This window comes from Aspergillus homomorphus, assembly GCF_003184865.1.
Source record: "Aspergillus homomorphus CBS 101889 unplaced genomic scaffold BO97scaffold_36, whole genome shotgun sequence".
NCBI classification, from domain to species: Eukaryota; Fungi; Ascomycota; class Eurotiomycetes; order Eurotiales; family Aspergillaceae; genus Aspergillus; species Aspergillus homomorphus.
In genome coordinates, this window is record NW_020291922.1 from 89,964 (window position 1) to 113,740 (window position 23,777).

The following is a 23,777-nucleotide window of genomic DNA, read 5'->3' on the forward strand; positions in this document are numbered from 1 at the left end:
CATAAGACGGATTTATAGTAAATCGAGAATGCACATAAAGAATCACTACTGCCATCATCCAAAGCTCCTATAATTCCTCCAAGACAGACTTCATAACTAGAAGACTCTAACCCTAGACCTTAACCTTCCACCGCCACTTCTAATCCAACACCGCCCACCGCGACAGCGTCAACGCAACAAGTCCCACAAGCAACACAGCGGCATAAAACCCCACCAGCACCTGCGGCGTCGTGGCCTGCAACAACTCAACACCACCCGGCACAGTCAAAAGTACACCAAACGCAGCAACAAAGTAAACCGTTCCGTAAAACCGGCCGTACTCCTCAGTGCGACAGAGCTGGCCGGCACACACCGGTGCCAGCGACAGCCAGCCACCGGACCCGAAGCCAAAGATAGCGACGTCACGCGACCCGAACGGCAGCCACACGGCGGCCATCACCACCAATGTGACCACCACCAGACACAGCAAGACGTTGAACAGACCCACCTGGTCGGCCGCGAACCCGGGCAGCACGCGCCCCAGCAGACTCATGCTGTTCAGCGCTGTGAGCGAGTAGAGCTGCACGTTGGTCGAGATCCCGGAAAACCGCACGTACGTCGGCAGCAGCGCCGCGCACCCGAACATGATGAACTCGAAGGCGAATACCGCTGCGGTCAGGAAACACAGCCGCGGGGAGTGGAACGCGCCCATGTCGATTGTTGCGCGGCTGGCGGTGCGGTTGCCTGCTGGGAGGCGGCCGCGCACCAGGATCACGCCTAGTGTGTAGCATCCCAGCGCGATGAAGGCGATCGTGCGGATGGAGGTCGTCACCGTAGCAGGGGAATATTGTTTGGAGGATCAGAGTGATCACTGCTCCGCCGGCGGACGAGCCTGCCATGCACAGGCCAGAGGCTAATGCCCGTCGGCGATGGAACCACTGGCTTAGCACTGCGATTGCAACCATTGTGTTGACGGCTGCGGAGACGCCTCCCAGGATCGATAGGCAGAGGATGAAGTGCCAGTACTTGGTGCATTCGGCGAGCAGGATGTACGAGGTGAAAGCTGGCGGCTGAGCCGCTGATCAATAGGATCCGCGGCCCATACCGATCGAAAAGAGGCCCGACCTGGACCCTCAGGGACAGGGTCAGAAACACCAAGATAGCGATGATCCAGCCCACGTCTCGCACGCTATACCCGGACAGTTGGTGCAGGCTGATACAGTCTTGAACGGCGCCCACTTTGAACACAGTGTGTCAGTTGGTGGCTGCTGTGATTTTCCCTCAAACTGTGTTGACTCTTCATGATGACGGTAACTCACCAGCAGCCTGAAAGCCAAAGGATGGGAACATCAACAGGCACGATCCTAGCAGACATGTCCATGCTTGACAGCCGCCTTCGGGGAAGGCCTGGCCGAATCCGCTGGACGGATCCTCGGGCGAGGGTTCGCGGGGGTCGAGCGTCATCTCGGACTCTTCTTGTTGGATGTGCTGATGCATACTGCGAGAGGGAATAGTTGGATAAATTGGAAGACTGGATATGCACGAGATGAGATGTAAAATGCCAGAATCTTAGAGTGGCGTACTTTGTCCATGTCAACAGCAAGCAAGCAATGGATCATTACATTATGTTAGGTACTGTAACGATACTACTATATCCTGCACCTTACTGACGTATCGCACTAGCATCACATTCGGTCTAGTCCCATAAAGCTTGACCTTTAGAGCCGTTTAGCATACCGCTATTGGCCAGCTGAAGATTGTGATCCACGAAAGCTATTAGCTCTTATTGGCTATAGAAGTTGGTTTGCGATCGGACCAATCACCATTCAGATTCGTTCATCGAAGTTTGCAGCACCACATGGGCAATGAATCTATGACATTGCTGCTTGAGCAACCTATCATGCAGCCGTCCTGTAAGATAGAGAAACTTCTCACAAGTCAACCAGTGGGGTCAAGATCATGTACACCTAAAAAATTGAAGCTTTATATGGCTCACTCCTGAGCGGTGCGCAGACCTTCAATTGCAATTGCGGAAATGACTCACTAAGATACACCACAGCTACCTGGATTCACCGGTTCTATTGTCATATTGTCTGTGAATGGGTTCTTATTGACACCTTGATGAGATCATTGCACTCACTTGGCAGACTCATCAAGATGGAGAACCCGTTCATTGCTAAGTAGGTTTCTGGTTGCATTATCCATGTAGTTGTAACTGTACAGTACCTGCGGGTTGGTCCTTCGGCCACCGAACCGTAAATCCCCACTCGGCACTCAACCCAGTCCTTCTTCCATCCACCCCCCGGCCTCTTCCCACTGACTTCCTATTCCCATCTATTCTCGCAACTATATTGATCAGTATTACGTACAGCTCCACGTCCGACTGGGAATGGCCGCTATTCCGACGGCCACAGATTGTCTCAGGCCGAATGCCTCGGTCACCAAGAGGTACAAGGCTCGGACGGGCTGCCTCACTTGCAAGTAAGCCATTCTACCTTCCTTACTCTGGTAGATTGCCGGTTCTAATTCAATTTCTGGACATATAGGCAGAGGTACTCATCTGCTCTCCACTCCCACATCTACCCTGAACCCTCTCAAATTCACAGCTACAGACCTCCTTCTCCAGGCGCGTGAAATGTGACGAGCAGAAACCAGCATGCTTGCAGTGTCTGACTACCCAGCGCATCTGCGAGGGCTATTCGAATGTCTCCCAAGCTCTGTCTACGGCCAATCACCTTGCGGATGAAGACCGACGAGCCTTTGCTTTCTTCCACAGCCGCACGGTGCATTCAATTTTCGGCGAGCAGGATGCCAGTGACTGGATAACTATCTTCCTTCAACGCGGCCATGCTGACAGTGCCGTCCGCCATGGTCTCACTGCCTTGGCCTCCTTACACGAGAGCCCACTGGGCTCCCCTGGCTGCGTCAATCGCAACGAGACCGCAATTCGTCCGCCCAGATCCTGGCTTTAAAGCATTATAACTAGGTCATCCAGGCCCTTCTCCTTGGATCTAGCAGTATGTCCTCGCGCCCGACGTCACCATGATTCTATGCATTCTTTTCGTCTGCTTCGAGCAACTTCGCAACGAAGATGATGCCTGCGTAGTGTACCTGACAGCTGGCCTCAAGCTCATCTACTGGTGCCGCTTACGCACGGGCAACTACAACAATCTCAAGGATTACTCGCGGCCCGTATCGGAGTTCATGAATGGGAAGATTATCCCGATCCTGCAACGACTCCGCGTGCAATTCTCTCTGTGTATGGACTCCCGCCATAGCTGGAAGGCATATGGCATCAGCCCCTGTCTTCCGCCTCCGATTATCCCCTCCTCGTACTTCTCCTTCGACGCCGCGCGCCGGGATTTTGACCGCGCAATGAATTACATATTCTCGGCCCTAGAAACGAACCAGGCTGTCTATTATGACCATATCAAGCAAGACCCCGTTGCGATCCTGCACCAGTGGAAAGCCGCAGTCGATTGCTCGATATCCTTATAATCGACTCCGCTCCAGTCCTGTAGCCGCCACCTGTTAGGCCTATACTACAATACGTCAACCGTCATAATCGGGGCCTATCATGCGGAACTGGAGACTTCACTTGACGAGCACGCCAATTATTTTCAGATCATTGTCAATCTGCCGAACACATCGTCGCGGACTGGCAACACTCCACGAAGGGATACAGCCTTCTGTTTAGCTTCGACTTGGACATCACGCCGCCAGTGTTCCTGGTGGCATCCCGGTGTCGTCACCCCGATATCCGACGACGAGCATGCCAGCTCATGCTTGAATCGCCGTTCTATCATGGGGCGTGGCGCGATCGATACTCGGGACTGTGTGCGCGGCGGATTATTGAGATCGAGGAAGCGAGCATGCTGAGCCGCCAGGATGGCTCCACGTACGTGCCCGAATCTGGTCGTATTCGGAAGGTGTCTGCAGACATCCACGAAGCAAAGCAGCAAATCGCCATGCATTTTGTCCGGGCGCCCTTTGTTCCTGCTGGGCCAGTGCACACGACTGTGATCACACTGGAGCCCTGAGAAAATCTCAGTTCTGCCGAATCGACACGCTACTGCTTTCACGACGAACAATGCGTGTTCTATTAAACGGGTCGGTCTGCGGTTGTTTCATACGTACATACTCCTTTTCGATGTTGAGGATCGATGAAAGATCGATAGGAATCCTCGAGACCCAAGAGCTGATGGAGCTATATGGCGTATAATGAGATACTAGGGCACTCCACCACGTCAAATGAACTAGTCGCGCTGCCTATTGAAACTAGACTGTCTCCTAGATTGACCAGGCGCATCATTGGCATTCTCTGAGAACGTGCGTGATTTCTGGGTCACGGTCAGTCGCACTAGGCGCCGCCCAGGCCGCGACTCAAGTCAGGTCGAGTATGCACTTTCATCGGGCCTTGACCATGTCCCCTTGGGGGTTGGTCAAAAGGATACAGCCCCGCGCTTGGCAAGCTGAATGTCGACCATTTCTCATCTATGAGAGAAGCGGCGTTGGTTCTCAGCTTGTTCGGCTTAACCCTCTGTCGCCGTGAGTTCCCAATTGTCTCTGAGATCCACTGAAGCGGGCGGCTAACAAAAGCCAAGTATTTTTAGCTGCTGCAGTCTACTGGAATCACTTCATATTGCCAAGAAGAAAAGGAATAATAAGGAATTCTTTGAGAATCAGATTGACATATAGAACCTTATCACTTAATTGGCCAAGTCATCGGCATCACAATCCAAAAATATACTGTATTGTACTGGTAGCGCCGATTGAGACCAGGCACCGAACTTGGCAGGGATTGAATGGATAGGGTCTATTTTCAGTAAGGAAGTCTAACCGCCACACTCGTGCATGTCTCTTCATTTGGCATTTCTGTCACCGGCGCTTACAGGGGTTTGACTTGATCGTCTAGCTATGGGAGGAAGGGATCTTCTTCGTAAGCGCCGTGATCAGCGGTTTCATGCACCTAGCGCTTAGTGCTTACTTGGGAGGGAGGATGGAAGAGGGGTAAACTGTGATACCAGAATCTATAACTTGTGGGCATTGAGCCAGAAGATGAGGTGTTACTTCAACCTACCAAGGTGGTGAGAGATTTGGAGAAGGACGATTTATTCTTGATCATGGGCATTCTAGGAGAAAAGGCTTCGGCCTTTGACAGCAACAAGTTACAACAGTAAGTCGAAAGGTCTTTTCTTGATTCTTCTTCCCATTGGTCTCTCTACTGTGTGATTAACCGGTCTCGTCCTCAATAGATCTCAGACGACCGAGGAATGGTTCGGCAACTTCAAAGTCTTCTGTCAATTTCTGGCCAAAAGAAATGGGCATGCGGACGTGAAAACGAAGATCGCCGTTCTTGACACCGGAATTGATGCTGAACATGAATTCGTCAAGGCCCATTGGCGCCGAGATGGATTGCAAGACCGCGGCTACCAAGACTTTACTGGTGCAGGGACCGATCCCCATGGTAGTGACGTGGATGGTCACGGAACACATGTTGCTGGTATCATCCTCAGATCTGCTCCCCATGTTGATCTATATGTTGTCCGCATTGCCGCTCGTCGCAAAGATCTTCGCCGTGATCGAGAGATTCACAGTCGGGTTGCGAAGGTCAGTTTCCGTTTGGCTCGGTCTTCCTGTAAGCCTTCTCTTAATCAACAGTTAGGCTCTCAAATATGCCATCAACAAATTGGAGGTGGACGTCATCTCCATGTCCTTTGGACTCGAGGGACGGACCCGGGAGATTGACGAACAGCTCCGAGCTGCTGATGGAAAAGGAATTGTTCTTTTCGGCGCAGCTTCCAACGATGGAAACCAACAATTAATACCCTACCCTGCTAGGAGCCGTTTTGTGTTTGGCATCCATGCTTCGGATATCGACTGTCAGCCTGCCCGTTTCACTCCTAGCCCTCAATGTGATTGTGTGAATTTTGGCATTCTCGGAATCGACATTCTCTCTATTTGGTCTCAAAAGTCTAAGGAGTCAGAAGGGGTGATTGATAGTCAAGAGCTGGCTGGAAGGGCTAAATACATGTCGGGCACGTCAGTGGCAACCCCTCTCGCAGCAGCCTTGGCTGCCAGTGTTCTGACTTACTGCCGGATGAATGCGGCGGAGTTGGCCTTGAGAGAGCCATTGGAGAACTACGACTACATCTATCGGGTGTTTAGCGGAATGAGCGTGGGGTCGGATGGCGGATACAAGATGTTATTGCCGTGGAAAGGCGATCGGGGTCGCTTTCGATCGTACGAGGAGCATTTGTCAACTATCATGCTGGTCACCCTCCTAGAGAGTGCATAGAGCCGACTGCGAGAATGTTTGTCAAACCAGCACGCGACACTCTTCCCCGGTGCCTTCGTCCTTCAGAATAACCCTTTGAAATCCCCTTGGAGCATAGTCCTCTCCCAAGTCCCGCTTTTCTAGTTTGACCACGCCAATCTCCTCATCTTCCTCATCATCATCATCATCATCATCCTCTATCTCATCCACATAGTCCGAATCATCATCCATCCCCAACAGCTGCCCACCAAAAACCTCCCGCGTCCGCACCCCTTTAGAAGGGCGCCAACCGACGAAGATCTTGCGGACCCGATAGGCGAACACAAACGCGGCACTCACTTCGAAGCTCTCATGCACTTCCTTCTGATTCTTGAGGCCAGTCTTGGGGCCCGCCTGCACGGGGACCCCAGCCAACGCGGTAGCATCCAGCTTAACAGAGGCATCAGCCGAGAAATCACTCCCACTGACCCGTTGGAACTTCAGCCCCTTCCCGACCTTCACCCCGGTAATCATATACACGGCCTTGCCGAGCAACCGACCGCGCATGAGATAGTCCTGCACGGGGGATTTAGACTGTGAATCTGGCCCAACGGGGCCAACACCAGCACCAGCACCGCCGCCGAACACGCTCTCCCGGACGTAGCTCTCATCCGGCTCAATGGAATACGTCTCCAGCCGGTCGACGTGCCATTCCTGGGTTTCGGACCGGCTGGACTGGAGACTGGCGTCTGCACTGAGGGGGGAGCCTAATTGCGCGAGGAAGGCCGCGGTCAGGCCGCCTGAATGGGAGTTGAGGGAGGACTGCGAGCAGGTGTAGTCGGTTTGCACGAGGGAGTGGATGGGGGGCAGTGGCAGGCGGGGCCGCGCGAGGGGTCGGAACGGGGCCCGGAGATCCGTCACGATTTGCCCTAAGCAGATGGCTTCGTCGGGTGGGTAGTAGGGATTGCCCAGGAGGAAGTACGAGTTAGTGTTCTTGGGGGTCATTTTATCGTATATAGTATGTTTTTTTTGTGGATGGATGGATTATCTGCGAGAGTGAGAGACCATACCTCCTATTTATGTAGCAGCATATTGTTAGACCACAGCTGCGGGGTTGCTCCAGGCTGCAAGGATCTGCATCCTGTTCATGGCTAGCACGATTGTTGTACTGTACTACTCGATATACGTATGATACTCACTCCACACAACACGTGCATTAGCACAAGTATATTGACAGAATTAGGTTCACATGCTAACAGAACTCTTCTTTCGATCACGATACACTTCCTTCCAATCTAAAGAATGCCGAACCAAGCATCTAGAAGCATAAGCCTGCACGGGCCGTTCAACCAAACCTCCTACCGCGATCCTTCCCCGCCAGAATCCATTCTATAGATAGTAAGGAGCCCCGTAACCCAACACTCTGACAGAGTATATCCGTTGAGACGCCAACAAAACAGTCATCCAGGCTGATCCGAGTCTATTCTAGTCAGCATATAATAATCCCCAGTCCCAGTCCACCAGCATAACCCAATTACCCTCTATTTTCCACAATACACTCCTCTTTTTCTTCTATTCTTCAAAGACACCCTCCATACTCTTCAAATCAATAATTGATACACCCCACACCCCCCTCCAACCCCCAAAACCAATCCAAAGCAAAAATGCCAACAGGAAGCTGTTTCTGCGGCCACATCCGCATAAACTACACCGGCCAGCCCATAACCACAGTCCGTCAACCCCAAGCCCCCAGCTCCAAGCAGCGAATCCCCGCGCCCCCCCTCCAAAAAAACCCCCCAAACAACCCCCAAACCAAATACTAATAGACAATGATTCAAGGGAATCTGCCACTGCAAAGACTGCCGCAAAATCTCCGGCAGCCTGTCGATCTACAGCCTCGTAATCCAACGCGCGGACCTCCAACTCCTCTCCGGTCAACCCAAAGAAGTCCGGAAAACCGCCGACAGCGGGAACCAGATCCGGAATTATTTCTGCGGGGAGTGTGGTGCGGTTTTTTTTTTTTTTTTTTTTTTTTTTTTTTTCCCTTTTTCCCCCCCCCCCCCCCCAAAGATCCAGGATTGGGGGGCTGAGGGATGAGCTGAGTTGCTGATACTGTTGGGCATATAGGGACCCCGCTGTATGGGTGGAGGTTGCAGGAGGATGGGACTCCGCATGAGACTGTGATTCTGCGGGCGGGGATACTTGATGATGAGGAGTTTCTGGAGAGTCATAAACCTCAAGCGGAGATCTATACGGGGAGTCGGTTGGGGTGGGTTGCTCCCGCTGAGGGGGCGGTGCAGGTTCAGGGGATGGTCGCCTTACCTTAGTTTTTGTTTTTGGGGGGGCGGGTGGGGTAGGTTTATCTTTTGGCTTGGGTGTGTACTGGGTGTAGGGAGGTGGAGTATTGATTGGATTGAGGTGATAGTAAGATAGTTTGTTCTATAGAAATTGCATACATCTACATCTACATCCACAGCCCTAAGACATCTCCCCGCTAGCCGTCTGTCGGTCATCCCTCGATCCCTCCAAAAACGCCACCTGCGACTCATCATGCCGCTCCGTCGCCTGCATGTACGCCTTGAAGTTGCGCGACATCGTCACCACCTGCACGAGGTGGCGATCGCTCAGTTTCGGCACCGGCTCGTTGCGCTGCTTGGCCTCGAAGCACGCGAGCGCCACCGCCGTTTGGAAAGCTGCCAGAACCCAAGGATCAGCATACATACAAAGCCGTCAGTAGACAAAGAGGACTCACCGTTCCGGATCTCCCGCCCGTTCCACCGCAATTCCTGCAGCCGCCGAGACTCGCGGATGTACTCCTGCGCCGAATAGCTGCAGATGATCTCCTGTCCGCCGTTCTTGGCGTTGTCTTCGAGCTTGCGGAAGTGATTCTCCCAGATGCGCTCGCGCGCCGCGTCGTTCAGCGGATCGTAGCCGATCTGCACGTGGATGCGCGACCGGAACGCTTCGTCGAAGTGGCCCACCCGGTTGGTTGTCAGGAACAGGATGCCTTGGAAGTAGTCTAGGACGCGGAGGAAGACTGGAGGTTGATCGTAAGTCTATGTCATGTTTGTGAGAGGAAGTGGGCGCATGGCCTCGAACTCACTCGACACGATACTGTTCCGCCGAAGATCGAACTGCGATCGTCGCTCTAGATACACATCGGCCTCATCGAGGAGGACGATTGCGTTCCATCGATTGCCATCCCGGAAGAAGTTGAGCAGCTTCCGCTCCAGCATCTCGGGCTCATGGCCCAGATCCGCGGCTGTGATGCTCAGCAATGGTCTGGCCGTGTATTCCGCCACGGATTCTGTTCTCAGGTTAGTTTGAATGTCAAATGGCAATAACGGGAACCGTACCTGCTGTGAGCGTCTTGCCGGTCCCTGGAGGCCCGTGCAGTAGGATGATCTGCCCCTCGCCTTTGCCCTTGATGAAATCGGCCGTAAACGGCGAATGCACAGAGGTCCCACCAAAGACCTCGCAGATGGCCCGGATCATCTGCTTGTTCGACTCCGGCTTCATCACCAAAGTGTCGATGACGTTTTTGTTATGAATCGGATCTTCCATGAGAGCTACATCGAGGAGATCTGCAGGACAAATTGGAGGTCAGTATGGAATACGAAGCATTCGGCAAGAGATGGACGTACCCCAGGCCCGATCTCGAAGCACAAACGCATAGACGTGCGAGTAACAGAGAAAGTAGTGATGCTCGGTAATCGCCTTGCTCGATTGCAGGTCGAGGTTGTCGTAATCATCGAACTTGGTCCTTAGCGACGTTGTCTGGCGGGGTTCGGGCGACTCGCACACCTTGCACGGACAGCGAGCATGTCGCGTGCGCAAGCCAAGCTGCACGACTTGGTCTGAGGCTCCCCACTCGTTGTCCTTCATGACTATCCGGTTGCCAGGTTTATCCTGAGCCTGTGCTTTGGTTTCATCAAGCTCCCATGGCTGGCAGGTGTGGTCGACCACCACCCGCGCGCGACTAAACTGGGGATTTCATCATCCGTCAGACTTTGCTTTCAACCAACCAGGCGAACAATATAGTTCGGCGCAAAACTCACCGTTCGGGCTCCTTGAAGCGTACTTGGTCCTGTAAACTCTTGGAGGGTGGGTTTCTTCATGATCCTCACAAATCGCTCGCCCCGCGCAACCAGGTTGCGGTGGAGGGTGACCGGGTCCTCGGCGAAGCGCGTGGGATACAGAGGCAGGCTGCGAATCTCACGCTCACCATCAAACACCAAGATGTTGATTAGCTTTACGGTCCGGGTCAGATACCTTCCATCGTAGTTCAAGTTCCAGACCTTCACCTCGTAGGGCTGCGGCCGTCGGTATACGTCGCTCCATTCCGTCCCGCCCTCGACGGACTCGACCACATATGCGTTGAGCTTGCCATGCTCATGGACGTAGACCTCGGCCCCGGGCCTGAACAGCAGCCACAGCGCCTTGAACGTGGTCTTGGGGATGGGCTGCGCCCAGAGATCCTCAGCCTCCTTCAGCCCGATGGTGGGCTGGGCGTACAGATACCTCACCAGGACATCGATATGCTTGTCGCACAGGGCATTGTACTCGGGTGAATGACGGAGCCGCGTCTCATGGGCTGCATCGCTCTTGTATGCAAGCAGCCGATCCTTGTAAAGGCACAGATCCGTGAAGGGATAGATGAACACCCCATTCTCCAGGTTGGTGGTGATCATCTCCATTCCCGACTCCAGCGGGGTATACTCCTCTGGGGTGGAGCAGAGATCCATGACCGTCTTCAGCGCAGCCAGAAGCACCGCCGACCGGATGTAGAGAATCGGGGGCCCTTCTCTGGTGAAGGTAATGAATTGCGAGCCACCGACCAGCCCTGTCGAGCTGCGCGCCACCTCGCGTTTCTCCTCCAGCACCGATTGCTTGCCCGTCTCCTTCTTCTTCTTGTCCTCGTCCTCCTCATCGATCACCGGCTCGTTCTCCGAGGTCTTACTGGCGACGACTACATTATCCCGGTACTCGTTGGGCTGCAGGAAAACCACGTTGTAGACGATGTCCGCCGTCTTATCCTCGATCCCGACCGGCGTGGCGTTGCCGTCGTTTCCGGAAGAGTCGGCGTCATCTTCGGCGTTTTGCTCGGCCTTCCTGGCGCGTATTTGGTCAAGGACGTTGTAGCTGGCGTCGAATTGGACGGTGAATTCCAGGTCGGGGGCCACCAGGTGTTCCCAGTGGCTAGCGAGAATATGCGACCGGTGCGGTTTCAGGGTGATGATCGCATACTCGACCGAGGGATCGTTGTCCTTGTCCAGCTCCTCGCTGCACCAGTCAGGAAGGTAAGCCTTGACGTAAACTTTCTTGATCAAGTCCTTGACTTCCTTTTCACGCAGAGCAGATCAGCATGAGGTTAATTGGGGTTGTGGGATATATTCTTGGAGCATTCGCGGACCTTCCACGTCTTGCACATTGCGTAAGGAAACCTCCAGCGAGTCCCCGCCGGATCAACAAACGTGATCTCACCCTTGGACGGTATTTCGGTCGCATCTTGACTGTCTTCGGGGTTTGCAGTGGTCTGGACAATGTCCTTCGGAGCTGTCGCGCCCTGGGTCTCCTTGGTCGCAGGGGGTGCGGGGTCTCCTGTCGGTGCTCATCAGCGCTGGATGATATGCTTAGCGATCTTAATTATGTCCTCGCTTACCATTCTCCTCAAGACAGGTGATGCATGGCTTCACTGGGGCAATCCCATTCCGATCAACAGGGGCTTCAACAGGGGCTCCGACAGCTCCAACGGCTCCGACGGCCTCAGCAGCCTCAACCTCCACGCTGGACATGGTATCCAGGCTCAATTCAAGATCAAGAAGTAGATCAAGTTCAAAGCCTACGGAGTGGTCAGCGACACAGTGGTGAGCAACACACTAAAGAAACGGGAGCAAGCCAACAGACAAGAAGAAATATAAGAACGGACTCTCGAGAAATCGACAAATGACGAGTCCGTCCAGACTCGGCGACACTACTTCTTAAAGCAATCTCAGCTCACCGTCAGCGCAGAACACGGGATCCAATTTGGGAATGACAAGCTGCAAGCGCTGGGAATTAGGCGAATGCTTACGGTGGCAGCGGTGATAGGGATTGACCATCACTCGGTGGGCTATTCTCACCCCACTGAATCTGACAGGGCACCACTCATGGAGAGAGCACTGTCCTCCATGCTAGACTGGTACGTCTAGCTGCAGAAGCAGTCTGCATCTCCCAGCCTCTTCAGTCTTATGACAGACAGTAAGGACGGAAATTGTCAAATCCTGCGCGGGGGATAGCGGCCGCACGAACACCCCGCCTCGTACGCGAGCCAATCCAAAGGGTCTGTCAGTGCGGGTGCAAGTCAGCTTATTTGAAGTAATTTCTGGCCAAGGACTATCCTACTATGGAATGGTCAGGTGTGAAGCGCGAGGCTGAGCAGATGGTTAAAGGCTGCAAGCGCATATAATCCGGCTGGTTTCAGCCTTCTGTCTATCATACAAACCTCTGCCGAGCCGCTGTGACGCGGGGCTGAGTAAAGAAGCTTGCCATAAGTTGCACTGTATGCTCGCTTTCGCTCGTCTTTTTAGTTAGCCAAATATACCGGTGACAAAGGTCCTTGAGGGGACTTCCAAATAGGTTGAAGAAACCTCCCTTATACCTCTTTTCCTTCCCAGGTATCTACCTTGATCATGTCCATCAGCAAAAGTGACTGGATTTCCTCCGCTTCCGCCCGTGCATTTGCAGGGCAACTGAATCCGACCTCCGAGCTCGACATCCAGACCAAAGCATATCCGGAGAGTCTCACTCACGAGGCTGACGCCAACGACCGGAGACGCATGAATGGGATCTACTACGACCTGGCTCCAGAAGAAGGGTACTGACTCTCACCATCACTCCTTTCCAGACGTGCAGGGCACGGTGGACTGATGCCAATCCAGTGAAGTATACCATGGCGCCGAGATAGCCCGCAAAGCGCTACAGGCCAAATGCGATGAATTCTTCGCCGCCCAAGAAGACCGAGCGCCGAAGACATCGCCGTCGCGGTTCCGAAGACATCGCAAATCGGGGTCACGCCAGTTGGTTGGCGTGGAGATCAAAGACGCCGAGCTGTACACGGTCGAGCATGTCAAAGCCCTGGCTCAACAGACGAGAGACAAGTGGATGGACGGTACGGGGAAGGTCAGTCTCCTTCTGCGCGGACAAGACTGTACAGTACAGCGCAGCGCAGAACTGACATGCCACGAAAAAAAAAAAAGATCTCGCGCAACTTCAATACCATCTGCAACAACCTCGACGCCCACCGGGCGATCTTCGAGTGCTTCCCGAGCGAAAATGTCTATACGTCGGTGCTGTGCAGCGCCGTCTCGATGATCATCCAGGCATCGGTCAACTATTCGACCATCGCGGAGCAGCTGTCCTCGCATATCAACACGCTGTCCGACCGCATCCTGGTCTGCACGCGGTGGGTGGACACCTTCGATGAGCCGATCATGCAAGCACGCCTGTCCAGCATTTACGGGGCGTTCTTCGACTTCTTCACGGAAGTAGCCGCTTGGTATCTGAAGCCCTGGTACTCCCGGGTCGTGGACTCGTTCAACAGCCACTGCGCGCCCAAGTATCAAGCGACGGTCTCCTCGATCGAACGGTCCCTGGATCTGATGACGGAGTACGGAGTGACGCTCATCGCGGACGGAGTGCTGAAGCTATCCCGATCAGCCGCCTACGTCCGCGAGGCGATGACGAAATGGCGCACCGAGTTCAAAGAGGTCGAGACGTTCCGCAAGGAGCTGGGCCAATACATGTACACGCTGTTGGAAACCACAGCCGCCCAAGAAAGTCAGTCACCTCTTCCTCTTACATGGCGGGACATACTCACTGACCCATCAACCAGACCACGTGCGACAATTAGAGCAGCTTCACCACCCACAAGCCCCTACTCCCGCGCCCCAACCACCCAGCATCCCAGCCGCAACCCCGGAAGAGAACAACCCCACGCCCTGCACCCCACAAACCGTCTCCCGCGCCGAAGCAGCGCAATACTGCACCGACTTAGAAACCTTCATCCACGCCGTAGGCGCCAGCGACGGGATCGATCTCGCGACCGACACGCCCTTCATCCGCCTGGACGCGGTCCTGGTCCGCCGACTGGGCGCATGGCTGCAATCGTCCGAGCAGTCGTCCTGCGAGACACTATGGATCAGCAGTCCGCACGAGCGGGGCGAGCGCACGAGCGCCGACTGGGCCGCCATCAAGGTCATCCAGGTGGCCATCCGGGCCAAGGGTCCGTTCATATCGCACGTCGGCCGCCGGCCGCACCCGTCCGAGATCGCCGCCGGGTTTTCAGGAACCCCGGGCGAGGCAGGTCTGCTGGCTATGGTGTATAGTCTGATTCTGCAGCTTCTGCAGTTCCGTCCGGAGGAGGATGCGGTGCAGCTTCCGCTGGATATGCTTGTTGCTATGAGTGAATGCCGGGAGGATGGTGCCGGCTGGCGGGCCGCGCTGGAGGTGTTTCGGATGCTGTTGGCTGGCACGCCGGTGCTGGGGTACTGTATTGTTTCTGGTCTGGTGGAGATGGAGGCTGATGCGGAGGAGCGGTGCAGGGCGTTTTTGGATGTGCTGCTTGGTCATGCGCCGCTGGGGCTGAGGGTGTTGTTGGCGACCTCTGGGAGGTCGGCGTTGTTGCCGGGATATGTGGGAGTTGAGGGGCAGTTGAGGACGGATCGGAGTGCTCATGCTATGGGGGGGATGGGGCGCGTGGGCGGGTTGTTTTAAGCTTGTTGAATGAAATGAACAGTATGGTAATGTTGGACATATCTTTGATTTCCAGATTGAAACGTAGACTTACAGGTGTAGATAGTTACATAAATACTGCAGTGATACAGGAACAGATATCGACCCCAACGCCATACTATAGCCCTCCGACACCATAACCATATCCACCACAATAACCACCACCATAACCACACCCACCCAAGACCCAACCACAACCAGCATGATCAAGCCCCAGTCCCCCATCCAACCCCCTCAACCAAAAACGCAGAAGCAAACCTAATGCCCAAGAATGCCCCAAAACTTCTCCGCCCCAAAGGTATAAGCATTATCAACCTTCCAAAGATCATCAAACGAAGAGAACAAAACCAAGCCCACGTCCCCTTCCTCACCCTCACCCCCAAACCGAAACTCCTCCCTCAAAGCCCGAACAGCAACCCTCTGATTCTCCGCCGAAGGCACCGCAACCCCATTCCCCATACCAGCATGAGGCCAGCCACTCTCCGTCACCACCACTTTTTTCGCGTCGTGAACCTCCCTGAGAGCATCAACCTGGGTCCTAACATACCGCCCCGCCTCCTGGGGGGTAACCTTGTCATCAAAAAACGCATGACAATTCACAGCACAATAATCCGAGACCTGACAAATCTCCGGATGCTGGAGGTGGGAGGGGACGGTATCCACCGCGACGACGGGGCCGTCATACCCCGCGGCGCGGAGGGTAGTTCGTGCGGTCTGCACGGCGGATACGATCTCCGGGGCCGTGGCTTGGGCGCTGTTGAGGAGTTCGTTGCCGACTGCTATGCTGTGGATTCTTGTCCAGCCTGTGGGGTTTGTCGTGGTGGCGGTGATGATGAGGTTGAGGTTTTGTTGTTGGTTTTTTAGGTCGGGGAGGGCTGCGATTATTTTTGTTTCTGGTTGCGTCGAGGCTGGGTTTTTAGGCCTTGGAGAGGCGAGAGCGGATAGGACTTCGGCGGTTTGGTTGCAGTCGGTGCCGTAGAGGCGGATTAGACCGTAGGATTTGAGCTGGGCGATGTCGGCGTGGATCAGGGAGGAGGTTTTGCAGGTTCCGCTGGCTGTGTAGGGTGTGTAGGTTATTCCGTAGTGGTAGTTGTCGTCTTTTGTTCCGGTTGTGGAAGAGGTTGAGGGTCGGGGTTGGGATTGGGGGTTGGGCTTGTTGGTTCTAACACTGTCAGGGATGGGGAGGAGAGCACTGGGGAGCTGTTGGTCATTTATTAGGATAGTATTCACAGTCAGTCCAAGCTGAAGAAAGGAAAGAAACACACACCTTGTCTGTCGCGCTCGCGGCTGCGTTGACGCCTTGGTTCACGCCCTTCCCCAGCTGGTTCGCGCTCTGGTCCAGCCAGTCCAGCGCTGCGCTGGCTTGAGAGAAGGGAAACCAGTTGCGTTGTGGTTGTTGCTGTTCTTGCGGTGCTGGTCCTACATGTCCCTTAGCAATGCACCATACCCCCGAGTATACAGACAGACAAACCGGTGGGAAGCGCAGAAACAGCACAGCTGAGCAGCCATGCGGCCACCAGCTGCGAAAGACACGGCATTGCAAGCCCTACCTATCTGCACCGCGTTGCCGCTCAAGTTCGTGCAATATCACCAGTTGCCTCGTTCAGAACGGCAGTGCAGTCGAAGAGGCCAAGAAGAAAGATCAAGCACCAAAAGACTCAACTGAGACTACGAGCTGCACGCACACTAGGCCATGAAATCCCCCCTGGAACAGGGCATTAACAAGGACCGCGAGTCACTATACAAGAATGAGACTCGCCTCCGGAATGCTGGACTCATGCCGGGACACACTGGCCGATCGCGAGAATGCCCCTTGAACAAAACCTCCCTCCTGCGCGATCCTGGATTGTCCCCCCGCAATTACTTTACCCCTGCATCCCCTTAAGATTGCAACCGATACAGAATAAGAAAGGTGTATTAAAATAATATGATCTCTAATAATGTCCATGGTCCCGTGGTAACAAAAGAAGTAGGGCAACATGGATCGGTGACTAACATCACCCCGTGGTAACAATGACAAGTCTCCCGTCCGGTTGGGCATGTGCAGGAGCGTCCAGCGGGAGCTCCGGGGCACCTGTTCATCTAGGTGCAATATGCTGTACAAGAACTGTGCATCGACAGTGGTTTTATCAACAATGGGTGGAACAATGAGGCTGGGCAGAACATGTTGACAAGAGGGCAGAGGGCATATCATGGAAGCATTAAACGTCATAGCCCATCCCCAACAGATCAAGGAGTAGGCAAAGGGATGACGGCTCAACATTACTTCCTCTTGCTCAGGACTTTCGTGATCGCGTGGCGGATGGTGGTGCCCGCCTTCTCGATCTCCTTTCGCGTCAAACCGATCGTCACGCACACCTTCAGAGCAGGCGCCACCACCTGCTTCGGCTCGAAGTTGTCCTGCAGAGTCTTTAGGCGACTGATCAGAACCCCATTGGCGAGACACTGGAAGCACCAAAGTCAGTAATCTGGCATTAACCGGGGTAAGACAACAGAGATTTTTACCTCGTCGACAATATCTTGCAACAAGAACTGCTGATCATCCTCCGAGAGCTTCTTCGCCGTGACCACTTCGGGCTTGAGGACGAGGATCATCATCGGATTCTCCGGGGCACTGGTGCAGTACACCCAGTCACTGCGAGGGTCGAGCTGCGCCCACATGGCCTTGGTGTACTCGCGCAGCTGGCTCACCGTCTCCGGACTATTCTGCAGCATGTTGATCGTGGCACTCGCTGTGGTCGACAGCATGGCCGGCAAAGCGGCGGAGAACGTGTACGCCGCAGCCGAGATCCGTTGGTGGTGGACGATCTCCTCCGAACCCGCGCAAAAGCCTCCTCCAGCAATCAATGGGCCGGCCAGCGAGCCCACAATCATGTCCACCTCAGCCGCATCGACGTTCTGATGCTCCGTCACTCCGCGACCGGTGCGGCCGAGAACACCAAACGACCAAGTCTCATCAAGGATCAGTCGGAATTTGTACTTGAGCTTCAGCTCAATCTTCACACACGCTTCAGTTAGCACCCCCTCCCTCACGTAGCCACAACCCTGGGAAAACACATACAATCTTAGGCAAATCAACCATATCCCCATAAGACTCGAACAGCCCCTCAGTGATAATAAACCGGCGAGTGAGCGGCTTCCGAGCCTGCTCCTTAGTGACCTTAGCCAGCACGCGTTCCAAATCCGCCATATCATTATGCTCATACCACCGGACGATGCTGCGGGAGATCTGGATACCCTTGCGGATAGCAAAGCTGACGCCCTTATCGGCCACGATGATGTCGCCGCGCTTCGAAAACGCAGGGATCACACTGGAGATGGTGGAGAACGCCTGCGCGTAGATGATGCAGGAAGCGGTGCCGAGGAACGAGGCGACGTCGGCTTCGGTCTTCATGTGCACGTCCTGGGTTCCGTAGAAGCCGCGGGGCCCGCAGGGTCCGACCCCGTAGTTGCGGAGCGTCTGGATCGCCTTCTCCTTGAGGGATTCGTTGGTGTTGAAGTTGTAGAAGTTGTACGAGCCTAGGTTCATGACCGTCCGGCCGTTCGCGAGCTTGGATTTCGGACCTACGGGGCTGGTTCGCGCGCCCGCGTCAGCATGGCGATCAATCGCTTAGGCGCTTATAAGGATGCTTACCCAACGATCACCGTTCGCTTGTCCACCTCCATAGCCTCCAAGGAAGTAGGCTTGCCGACAAGTGGCTCCGGCGTCCACTCGTCGACGAGGTCATCGATCTCATCTTCCGAGAGCTGGACCACGCCGGGCTTGGTCGAATACTTCGGGGCGAGAAGGTAGCGAACAGCGAACAGGAACAAGAACAGCTCGACGGCGGATCGGATCGGGTCGTTCTGGTAGCTGGACTTGACGTAACGTAGGAAAATGGCGGAGCCCGGTAGGCGATGGAACAGGGCCGCGAGCTCATGGAGGTACTCCGCAAGAAGACGCTGAGTCTCCTGGATATCCATGGTCTCGGATTTGGCGAAGCGCTCGGGGCGCTGGACGAAAGACGCCGTCGGTAGGGGTGGAAAGCAGGGTCGAAGGAAAGGAAACAACAGCAAATCAATCTACAGTCGAATTTCTCGCATTGGAACCGGAGGTGAAACCAGTAAAGGAGCTGGCGTCAGAAAGTCGAAACGACGAGGAAAGTCCCAACTTCCGGCACGGAGGGAAGAGACACGTGATCTCGGGCTGCTCCTTGCCGGCAGCCATATAATATATGGTCATGTGATCTGAGCGATGCTAATGTTTGCCCTCAGACTAGTGTAAATAATTTAAGATAGAAGTCAGAACCTGGACAGATAGAGGCGCAGTAGGCATTAGCTGCTTAGTCTACCACCTTCAGCCAGCCTCCTATTTCTTGCTAGGCATTCATTTTCTAGCTGTATAGAACCGCTTGAGTCTCGACTCTAATTAAAGTAATCCCCACACTAGCCCTGGCTTCCCACTGATCCGTCAGCGCTAACCCGAATGGGGTGTGCAGCTCGTCCGCCATTGTTTGGCCTGCAATCCATCAAACACCAAATCATGCCTGTAATAACTCTCGTCGCAAGCCGAACGCTGACAAGCATGAATCCTCCAGGCAGAAAGAATCATACGGGCTCAGTCATCATGGACACCATCTGCCCCCAAAAAAAGGCATAAAAGCCGCCAGAACACCACCATATCAAGAACCCATCAAGCAGCCATTTTCCCAATTACAACACACCATTGAGCTCTCTCCCAGAAAATGCGCTTCCACTCTCCTCTGCTCATAGTCACCTCGGTGATAGCTCAAGCCTTCGCAGCCTGCGAGCCTGAGATCCCCTTCCCTCCGCCGCAATACACCGCGGAGTCTCTGACTCGCACCGTCGACCAGATCGATGCAGCGATCAGTGCCCTTGCAGCAAGCGGGCGGTTCAACAACACGGCTGTCTCCGTGGAGGTTGCGTCAAGGGAGCAAGCTCTGTACTCATTCCACAGGTCTGGGTTGGCCACCGCGGAGACAGTGAACGGGTCCTCGGCGTACCGCATCGCTAGCAATACCAAATTGTTCACCGCGTTAGGGATCCTCCAGGCAGAGGCGGCGGGGAAGCTGAGTCTGGATGACCGCATCACTAAGTTCATTTCCGGCTTGAGCGGGGATGCGTCGAGTCGGATCGCGTGGGAAGACATCACGCTTCGGACGCTGATGTCGCATATGAGCGGAATTCCGGACAATTGTATGTGCCAGCCAACTCAACTTGCATGGGCTTGTTATTTGTATGTGTGCAAGCGTTACGGCCCGAAACTGATTGCAGCCTTTACTGTGTGACAGATGCTGAAGATGATTTGATCTTGTCTCTTTCGGATCCGACGGTGCTGGGACTACCCCCTATCGTTGCGGACAAGGCGGCACTGCCTGCGTGCGAGGGTTTCTCGAACTACACGCAACCATGCTCGAAGAAAGGTAAATCCTAGATCCACTGAGTCACAGATCTCGGAGAGGCTAACATAGTCACCAGACCTCCTGCAATATCTGCAAGATGCACAGCCAGTTTTTCCAGCGAAAGTCGAACCCTCATACAGCAATGTCGGATTTGATCTCTTGGGTCAGGTGCTGGCTAATATCAGCAACACCACCTACGAGCAATACATCGATTCCACGATCATTAGACCTTTGAACCTCACAGGAACATCATTCACTCCGCCTGCAGCGAACGGTGTCCTGGTGGACGACAGTTACTGGGGCGTAGACCTCGGAGTCGGGAATCCGTAAGGACCGCGCTTGCCTCTTCACGAATGTCGCGGTGCTAAGACCTGAGCAGATCCGGCGGACTATACAGCACCCCAGCCGACATGATCACCTTCCTTCGCTTCGCACTCGCGAACCACAACACTTTGACTCCGGCTCTCAACTGGTTCCAGCCTGCAGCCTACTCCTCAGGCGCCCACTCTTATCTGGGGTACCCTTGGGAGATCTTCCGCTCGCCAGCCATACTACCCAATAGCACCAGAACTGTCACCATCAACACCAAAGGCGGTGGCCTGGCCGGCTACTACACCTATAGCTTCGTGATTCCAGGGTACGATATTGTGGTCTTCATGGCGGCTGCAGGAGACCTGACCGTGTTGAACGAGCTTCTCGACGTGGTAGTGGACCCGGTCATCGTTGGCGCAGAGGAAGTGGCTCAGATGAGCCTCAACACCACCTACGCGGGAACGTACCTTGCACCCGTCCACACCGGGCTTAAATCTTCTGTGACGATCAGCCACTCCATGCAGAAGTCACTGTACGTGGCCTCCTGGACGTCTAACTCTACCGATGTGCTGGGCGCCCTCATCCCCTTGGTGGCTGCGCAAGCTGGCACGGGAGAGAACCTCGACCTCGAGCTTATACCGACGTTCGAGATCCGGGCCGATGCGGATGGTCGCGTAGGCGAGGTATGGCGTTTCATCAACGTTATGGAAGGGAACGGCGGCGACACGGAAACGCAGGGCAATGCCACGTCCATCTGGGCGGACTATTGCGTATCCAACATAGACCCGCTGAGCTACGCGGGGACGGCATTGAACGAAGCAGTATTCTGGAAGAAGAACGAGACGTCCCCAGTGACGCAGATCGAGCTTTCTGCTTTCCGGGTGGTATTGGAGCGGGACAGCCTGTCATCGCCATCCAACTGTTAGATGGAGGGCTATAGAGCCTACTCATAGAAGAAAGAACACATGGAGCCTGAATCATAGAGTAGATCAGTAATTGCAGTCTTATCACTATTTCGAGCTCCTCTTACCATTCATGCGGTGCCTCCGTAGCCGTGATATCCATCCCGATCACAGATTGTAGAATCTTCATCTGCCGCGCAATAAAGCCCTTCAGCCCCACATGACAATGGGGCGAATTACCAGCCAGCGACAACGGCCAAGCAAGCGAATACGCCCAACCGCTACGAGAAAGCAACTCACGGCGCTGAGACTCTGCGATGACTGAATGCCGCAAGTGCTCAGGTACACTAGCACAGATATCGTGAATCATCATCGCAATCACTTCTCTAGCTTGAGCGATCATCAGCGTCCACGAATCATCATTTTCCTCCGTGGCAGCAGCAGCATGCTCGATGATTCGCTCACCAACGAACAGACGCACCATGCGCAGGGTATTCCACGTCTGCGCGACCCTGTAGCTGGGGTAAACATGAAGGTGAGGGTCTAGCTCCAGCTCCGCTGTTTCCGCCATCGCGAGGGACTGATACGCCTGCGAACGCGGCATGTTGCACATCAACACATCTGCCTCACGTTCCAGCGCTAACCAGGCCAATAAACCTCGCGGCAACGCGCTTCCTTTCTGCTCCGCTGCACGCAAAGACCCGCGGCCCGTGTCATCGTCTCGGGTCGAACGGGATTCGGCAGCCGAAAGCACGCACATCCGATCGACTAGCCCCCAGAACCGCAGCTGAAACTCCGGAACAACCATCCGGCAGGCATGCAGGTTCGCCCGTAGCTGGGGCGAAAAGGTCGTGCGGCGCTGAATGCAGTCCACCAAGAGACAGGCCACCAGGTGCTGGAATAGGCTACTGTGGGTCGGATTGGACAAGGGGAACCAAGAACGCTCATCTTGAGCTGTCGCCGTCACTAACATCGAGAAGGCCCCATTGATGTGACGGGACCACCAGGCGCCGCGGGGGCTCTCGTCTTCGGGGGATGGGGCCGATAGGGCTGCGAATTGGGCCAGTAGCATCACCGATGCGAAGGTACAGGGCAGCTCACTAGGGTGGTGCCCGGGGCCGCGCAGGCTCCGTCTAAGGTGGTGCAGCGCGAGGGCATATCTCTCTCGCGCGGGGATCAGGAGGTCGGGGCGGCCTTGCTCGTTGGCTAGAGAGGCTAGACTGACGGCTTCGAGAGTTGTCGTGAGGAGATTGGAGGAGTGCGGTTGGTTGACTAGCGGAAGCAGGTATTCAGCGCGAATGGTGTCGGCGTTCTGAGTCAGGAAGCAGGAGATGGCGATGGAGGGAGTGGTTCCTACGGTCTGGAAGGACTTGAGAGCCAGCAGTTGCGGTCGAGAAGGCTGCAGGGCATGCGCTGCAGGTTTCGACTGGTATTTCTGGACCACCGTGTTGGTCTCATTGCGGAAGTTGACCTCGATGTCGGAACGATACCCGCTGCAAACACGGCCGCTGTTTCGGCACTGGCTGCATCTTGGACGTCGCAGGTCGCACTAGCAGAGACGATCAGATGGACACAGATAGGGAGAAAATCAAACGGAGTTGCACCTTCACACGTCGCGTTCGACAGGGCTCACAAGCCTTCGACGGCTTGCCGCAGTAGACCATAACTACTGGGAGAGCAAGGATGGAGAAAGCACGATTCAAGATGGCGGTGTGATTGTGGTAGTACATAGCGTAAGCCGAGGGGGCGTGACCGCTGGGCGAGTCAGCCCGCAAGTCAGGGACCAAAAACACCCACCGTTTACTACGAAGGACTCCGGGAGCCACTAGGTCAACGCTAACGGCTCCTACATGCCAATTTCTACGGCTTGGCAGGCTTGCAATTAGCATCCCACCGGGCCATTAATTGCCAACGAGAATAAATCTCCAAGAATACAAGGAATTGAATGAATGCTGACAACAGGAAAGAAACTTGCAAGTCTAGTGAACATACATGAAGGACTGGGAAACACCTCGAGAATACAGAATTCAATTGACAGATATTGGATCCATTAATGTTGACGGCAGAAAGGAGCATGGACGCAGAGTGTCATTCAAGAAGCAAAGAGAATAAAACAAAAGCAAATGTATGCGACTCGGCAGCGTCTTCAAGGCG

General features: G+C 54.6%; 12 protein-coding genes across 12 annotated transcripts; 7 read left to right on the forward strand and 5 right to left on the reverse strand.

The window, feature by feature from the left end:
• Positions 1-31: 31 nt before the first annotated feature.
• On the reverse strand, positions 32-1,443 carry BO97DRAFT_457829 (MFS general substrate transporter; the record flags this gene model as incomplete). Its single annotated transcript, XM_025699216.1, has 4 exons — positions 32-756; positions 812-1,049; positions 1,105-1,217; positions 1,299-1,443. 4 exons carry the CDS (start codon positions 1,441-1,443, stop codon positions 140-142), a joined length of 1,113 nt encoding a protein of 370 aa, XP_025548756.1. The 3' UTR covers positions 32-139.
• Positions 1,444-2,408: 965 nt separating this feature from the next.
• BO97DRAFT_457831 (Zn(II)2Cys6 transcription factor domain-containing protein) lies at positions 2,409-4,019 on the forward strand (the record flags this gene model as incomplete). The annotated part of the gene is made up of 6 exons (XM_025699217.1): positions 2,409-2,460; positions 2,530-2,531; positions 2,586-2,903; positions 2,998-3,453; positions 3,493-3,609; positions 3,657-4,019. The coding sequence occupies 6 exons, from the start codon at positions 2,409-2,411 to the stop codon at positions 4,017-4,019; spliced, it is 1,308 nt and encodes a 435-aa protein (XP_025548757.1).
• A 1,010-nt stretch (positions 4,020-5,029) lies between these two features.
• On the forward strand, positions 5,030-6,277 carry BO97DRAFT_445304 (S8/S53 family peptidase; the record flags this gene model as incomplete). The annotated part of the gene is made up of 3 exons (XM_025698534.1): positions 5,030-5,155; positions 5,235-5,589; positions 5,645-6,277. Exons 1-3 carry the CDS (start codon positions 5,103-5,105, stop codon positions 6,275-6,277), a joined length of 1,041 nt encoding a protein of 346 aa, XP_025548758.1. The 5' UTR covers positions 5,030-5,102.
• On the reverse strand, positions 6,103-7,473 carry BO97DRAFT_161190 (uncharacterized protein). Its single transcript, XM_025690227.1, has one exon. The coding sequence runs from the start codon at positions 7,238-7,240 to the stop codon at positions 6,299-6,301; it is 942 nt and encodes a 313-aa protein (XP_025548759.1). The 5' UTR covers positions 7,241-7,473; the 3' UTR covers positions 6,103-6,298.
• Positions 7,474-7,681: 208 nt separating this feature from the next.
• BO97DRAFT_374291 (GFA family protein) lies at positions 7,682-8,562 on the forward strand (the record flags this gene model as incomplete). Its single annotated transcript, XM_025692928.1, has 3 exons — positions 7,682-7,965; positions 8,075-8,240; positions 8,363-8,562. The coding sequence occupies exons 1-3, from the start codon at positions 7,900-7,902 to the stop codon at positions 8,560-8,562; spliced, it is 432 nt and encodes a 143-aa protein (XP_025548760.1). The 5' UTR covers positions 7,682-7,899.
• A 151-nt stretch (positions 8,563-8,713) lies between these two features.
• BO97DRAFT_351351 (ATP-binding protein) lies at positions 8,714-10,926 on the reverse strand (the record flags this gene model as incomplete). The annotated part of the gene is made up of 7 exons (XM_025691975.1): positions 8,714-8,928; positions 8,988-9,272; positions 9,339-9,542; positions 9,592-9,819; positions 9,880-10,039; positions 10,124-10,219; positions 10,294-10,926. 7 exons carry the CDS (start codon positions 10,924-10,926, stop codon positions 8,714-8,716), a joined length of 1,821 nt encoding a protein of 606 aa, XP_025548761.1.
• Positions 10,927-11,691: 765 nt separating this feature from the next.
• On the forward strand, positions 11,692-12,201 carry BO97DRAFT_161276 (uncharacterized protein). The gene has a single exon (XM_025690228.1). The coding sequence runs from the start codon at positions 11,779-11,781 to the stop codon at positions 12,061-12,063; it is 285 nt and encodes a 94-aa protein (XP_025548762.1). The 5' UTR covers positions 11,692-11,778; the 3' UTR covers positions 12,064-12,201.
• Positions 12,202-12,673: 472 nt separating this feature from the next.
• On the forward strand, positions 12,674-14,989 carry BO97DRAFT_445307 (uncharacterized protein; the record flags this gene model as incomplete). Its single annotated transcript, XM_025698535.1, has 4 exons — positions 12,674-13,091; positions 13,156-13,396; positions 13,474-14,053; positions 14,109-14,989. Exons 1-4 carry the CDS (start codon positions 12,907-12,909, stop codon positions 14,987-14,989), a joined length of 1,887 nt encoding a protein of 628 aa, XP_025548763.1. The 5' UTR covers positions 12,674-12,906.
• A 276-nt stretch (positions 14,990-15,265) lies between these two features.
• scw4 (putative cell wall glucanase (Scw4)) lies at positions 15,266-16,090 on the reverse strand (the record flags this gene model as incomplete). Its single annotated transcript, XM_025691974.1, has 1 exon — positions 15,266-16,090. A coding segment is annotated over one exon (825 nt), but the record flags the coding sequence as incomplete, so codon positions are not given.
• An 831-nt stretch (positions 16,091-16,921) lies between these two features.
• On the reverse strand, positions 16,922-19,130 carry lcbA (serine C-palmitoyltransferase subunit lcbA). Its single transcript, XM_025700716.1, has 4 exons — positions 18,642-19,130; positions 18,069-18,579; positions 17,513-18,004; positions 16,922-17,452 (listed from the first exon to the last, which is right to left on the reverse strand). Exons 1-4 carry the CDS (start codon positions 18,968-18,970, stop codon positions 17,270-17,272), a joined length of 1,515 nt encoding a protein of 504 aa, XP_025548765.1. The 5' UTR covers positions 18,971-19,130; the 3' UTR covers positions 16,922-17,269.
• A 264-nt stretch (positions 19,131-19,394) lies between these two features.
• On the forward strand, positions 19,395-21,647 carry BO97DRAFT_395891 (serine hydrolase domain-containing protein; the record flags this gene model as incomplete). Its single annotated transcript, XM_025694058.1, has 4 exons — positions 19,395-20,203; positions 20,299-20,430; positions 20,486-20,735; positions 20,789-21,647. Exons 1-4 carry the CDS (start codon positions 19,732-19,734, stop codon positions 21,645-21,647), a joined length of 1,713 nt encoding a protein of 570 aa, XP_025548766.1. The 5' UTR covers positions 19,395-19,731.
• A 449-nt stretch (positions 21,648-22,096) lies between these two features.
• On the forward strand, positions 22,097-22,799 carry BO97DRAFT_407551 (uncharacterized protein). The gene has a single exon (XM_025695665.1). The coding sequence runs from the start codon at positions 22,226-22,228 to the stop codon at positions 22,412-22,414; it is 189 nt and encodes a 62-aa protein (XP_025548767.1). The 5' UTR covers positions 22,097-22,225; the 3' UTR covers positions 22,415-22,799.
• Positions 22,800-23,777: the final 978 nt, after the last annotated feature.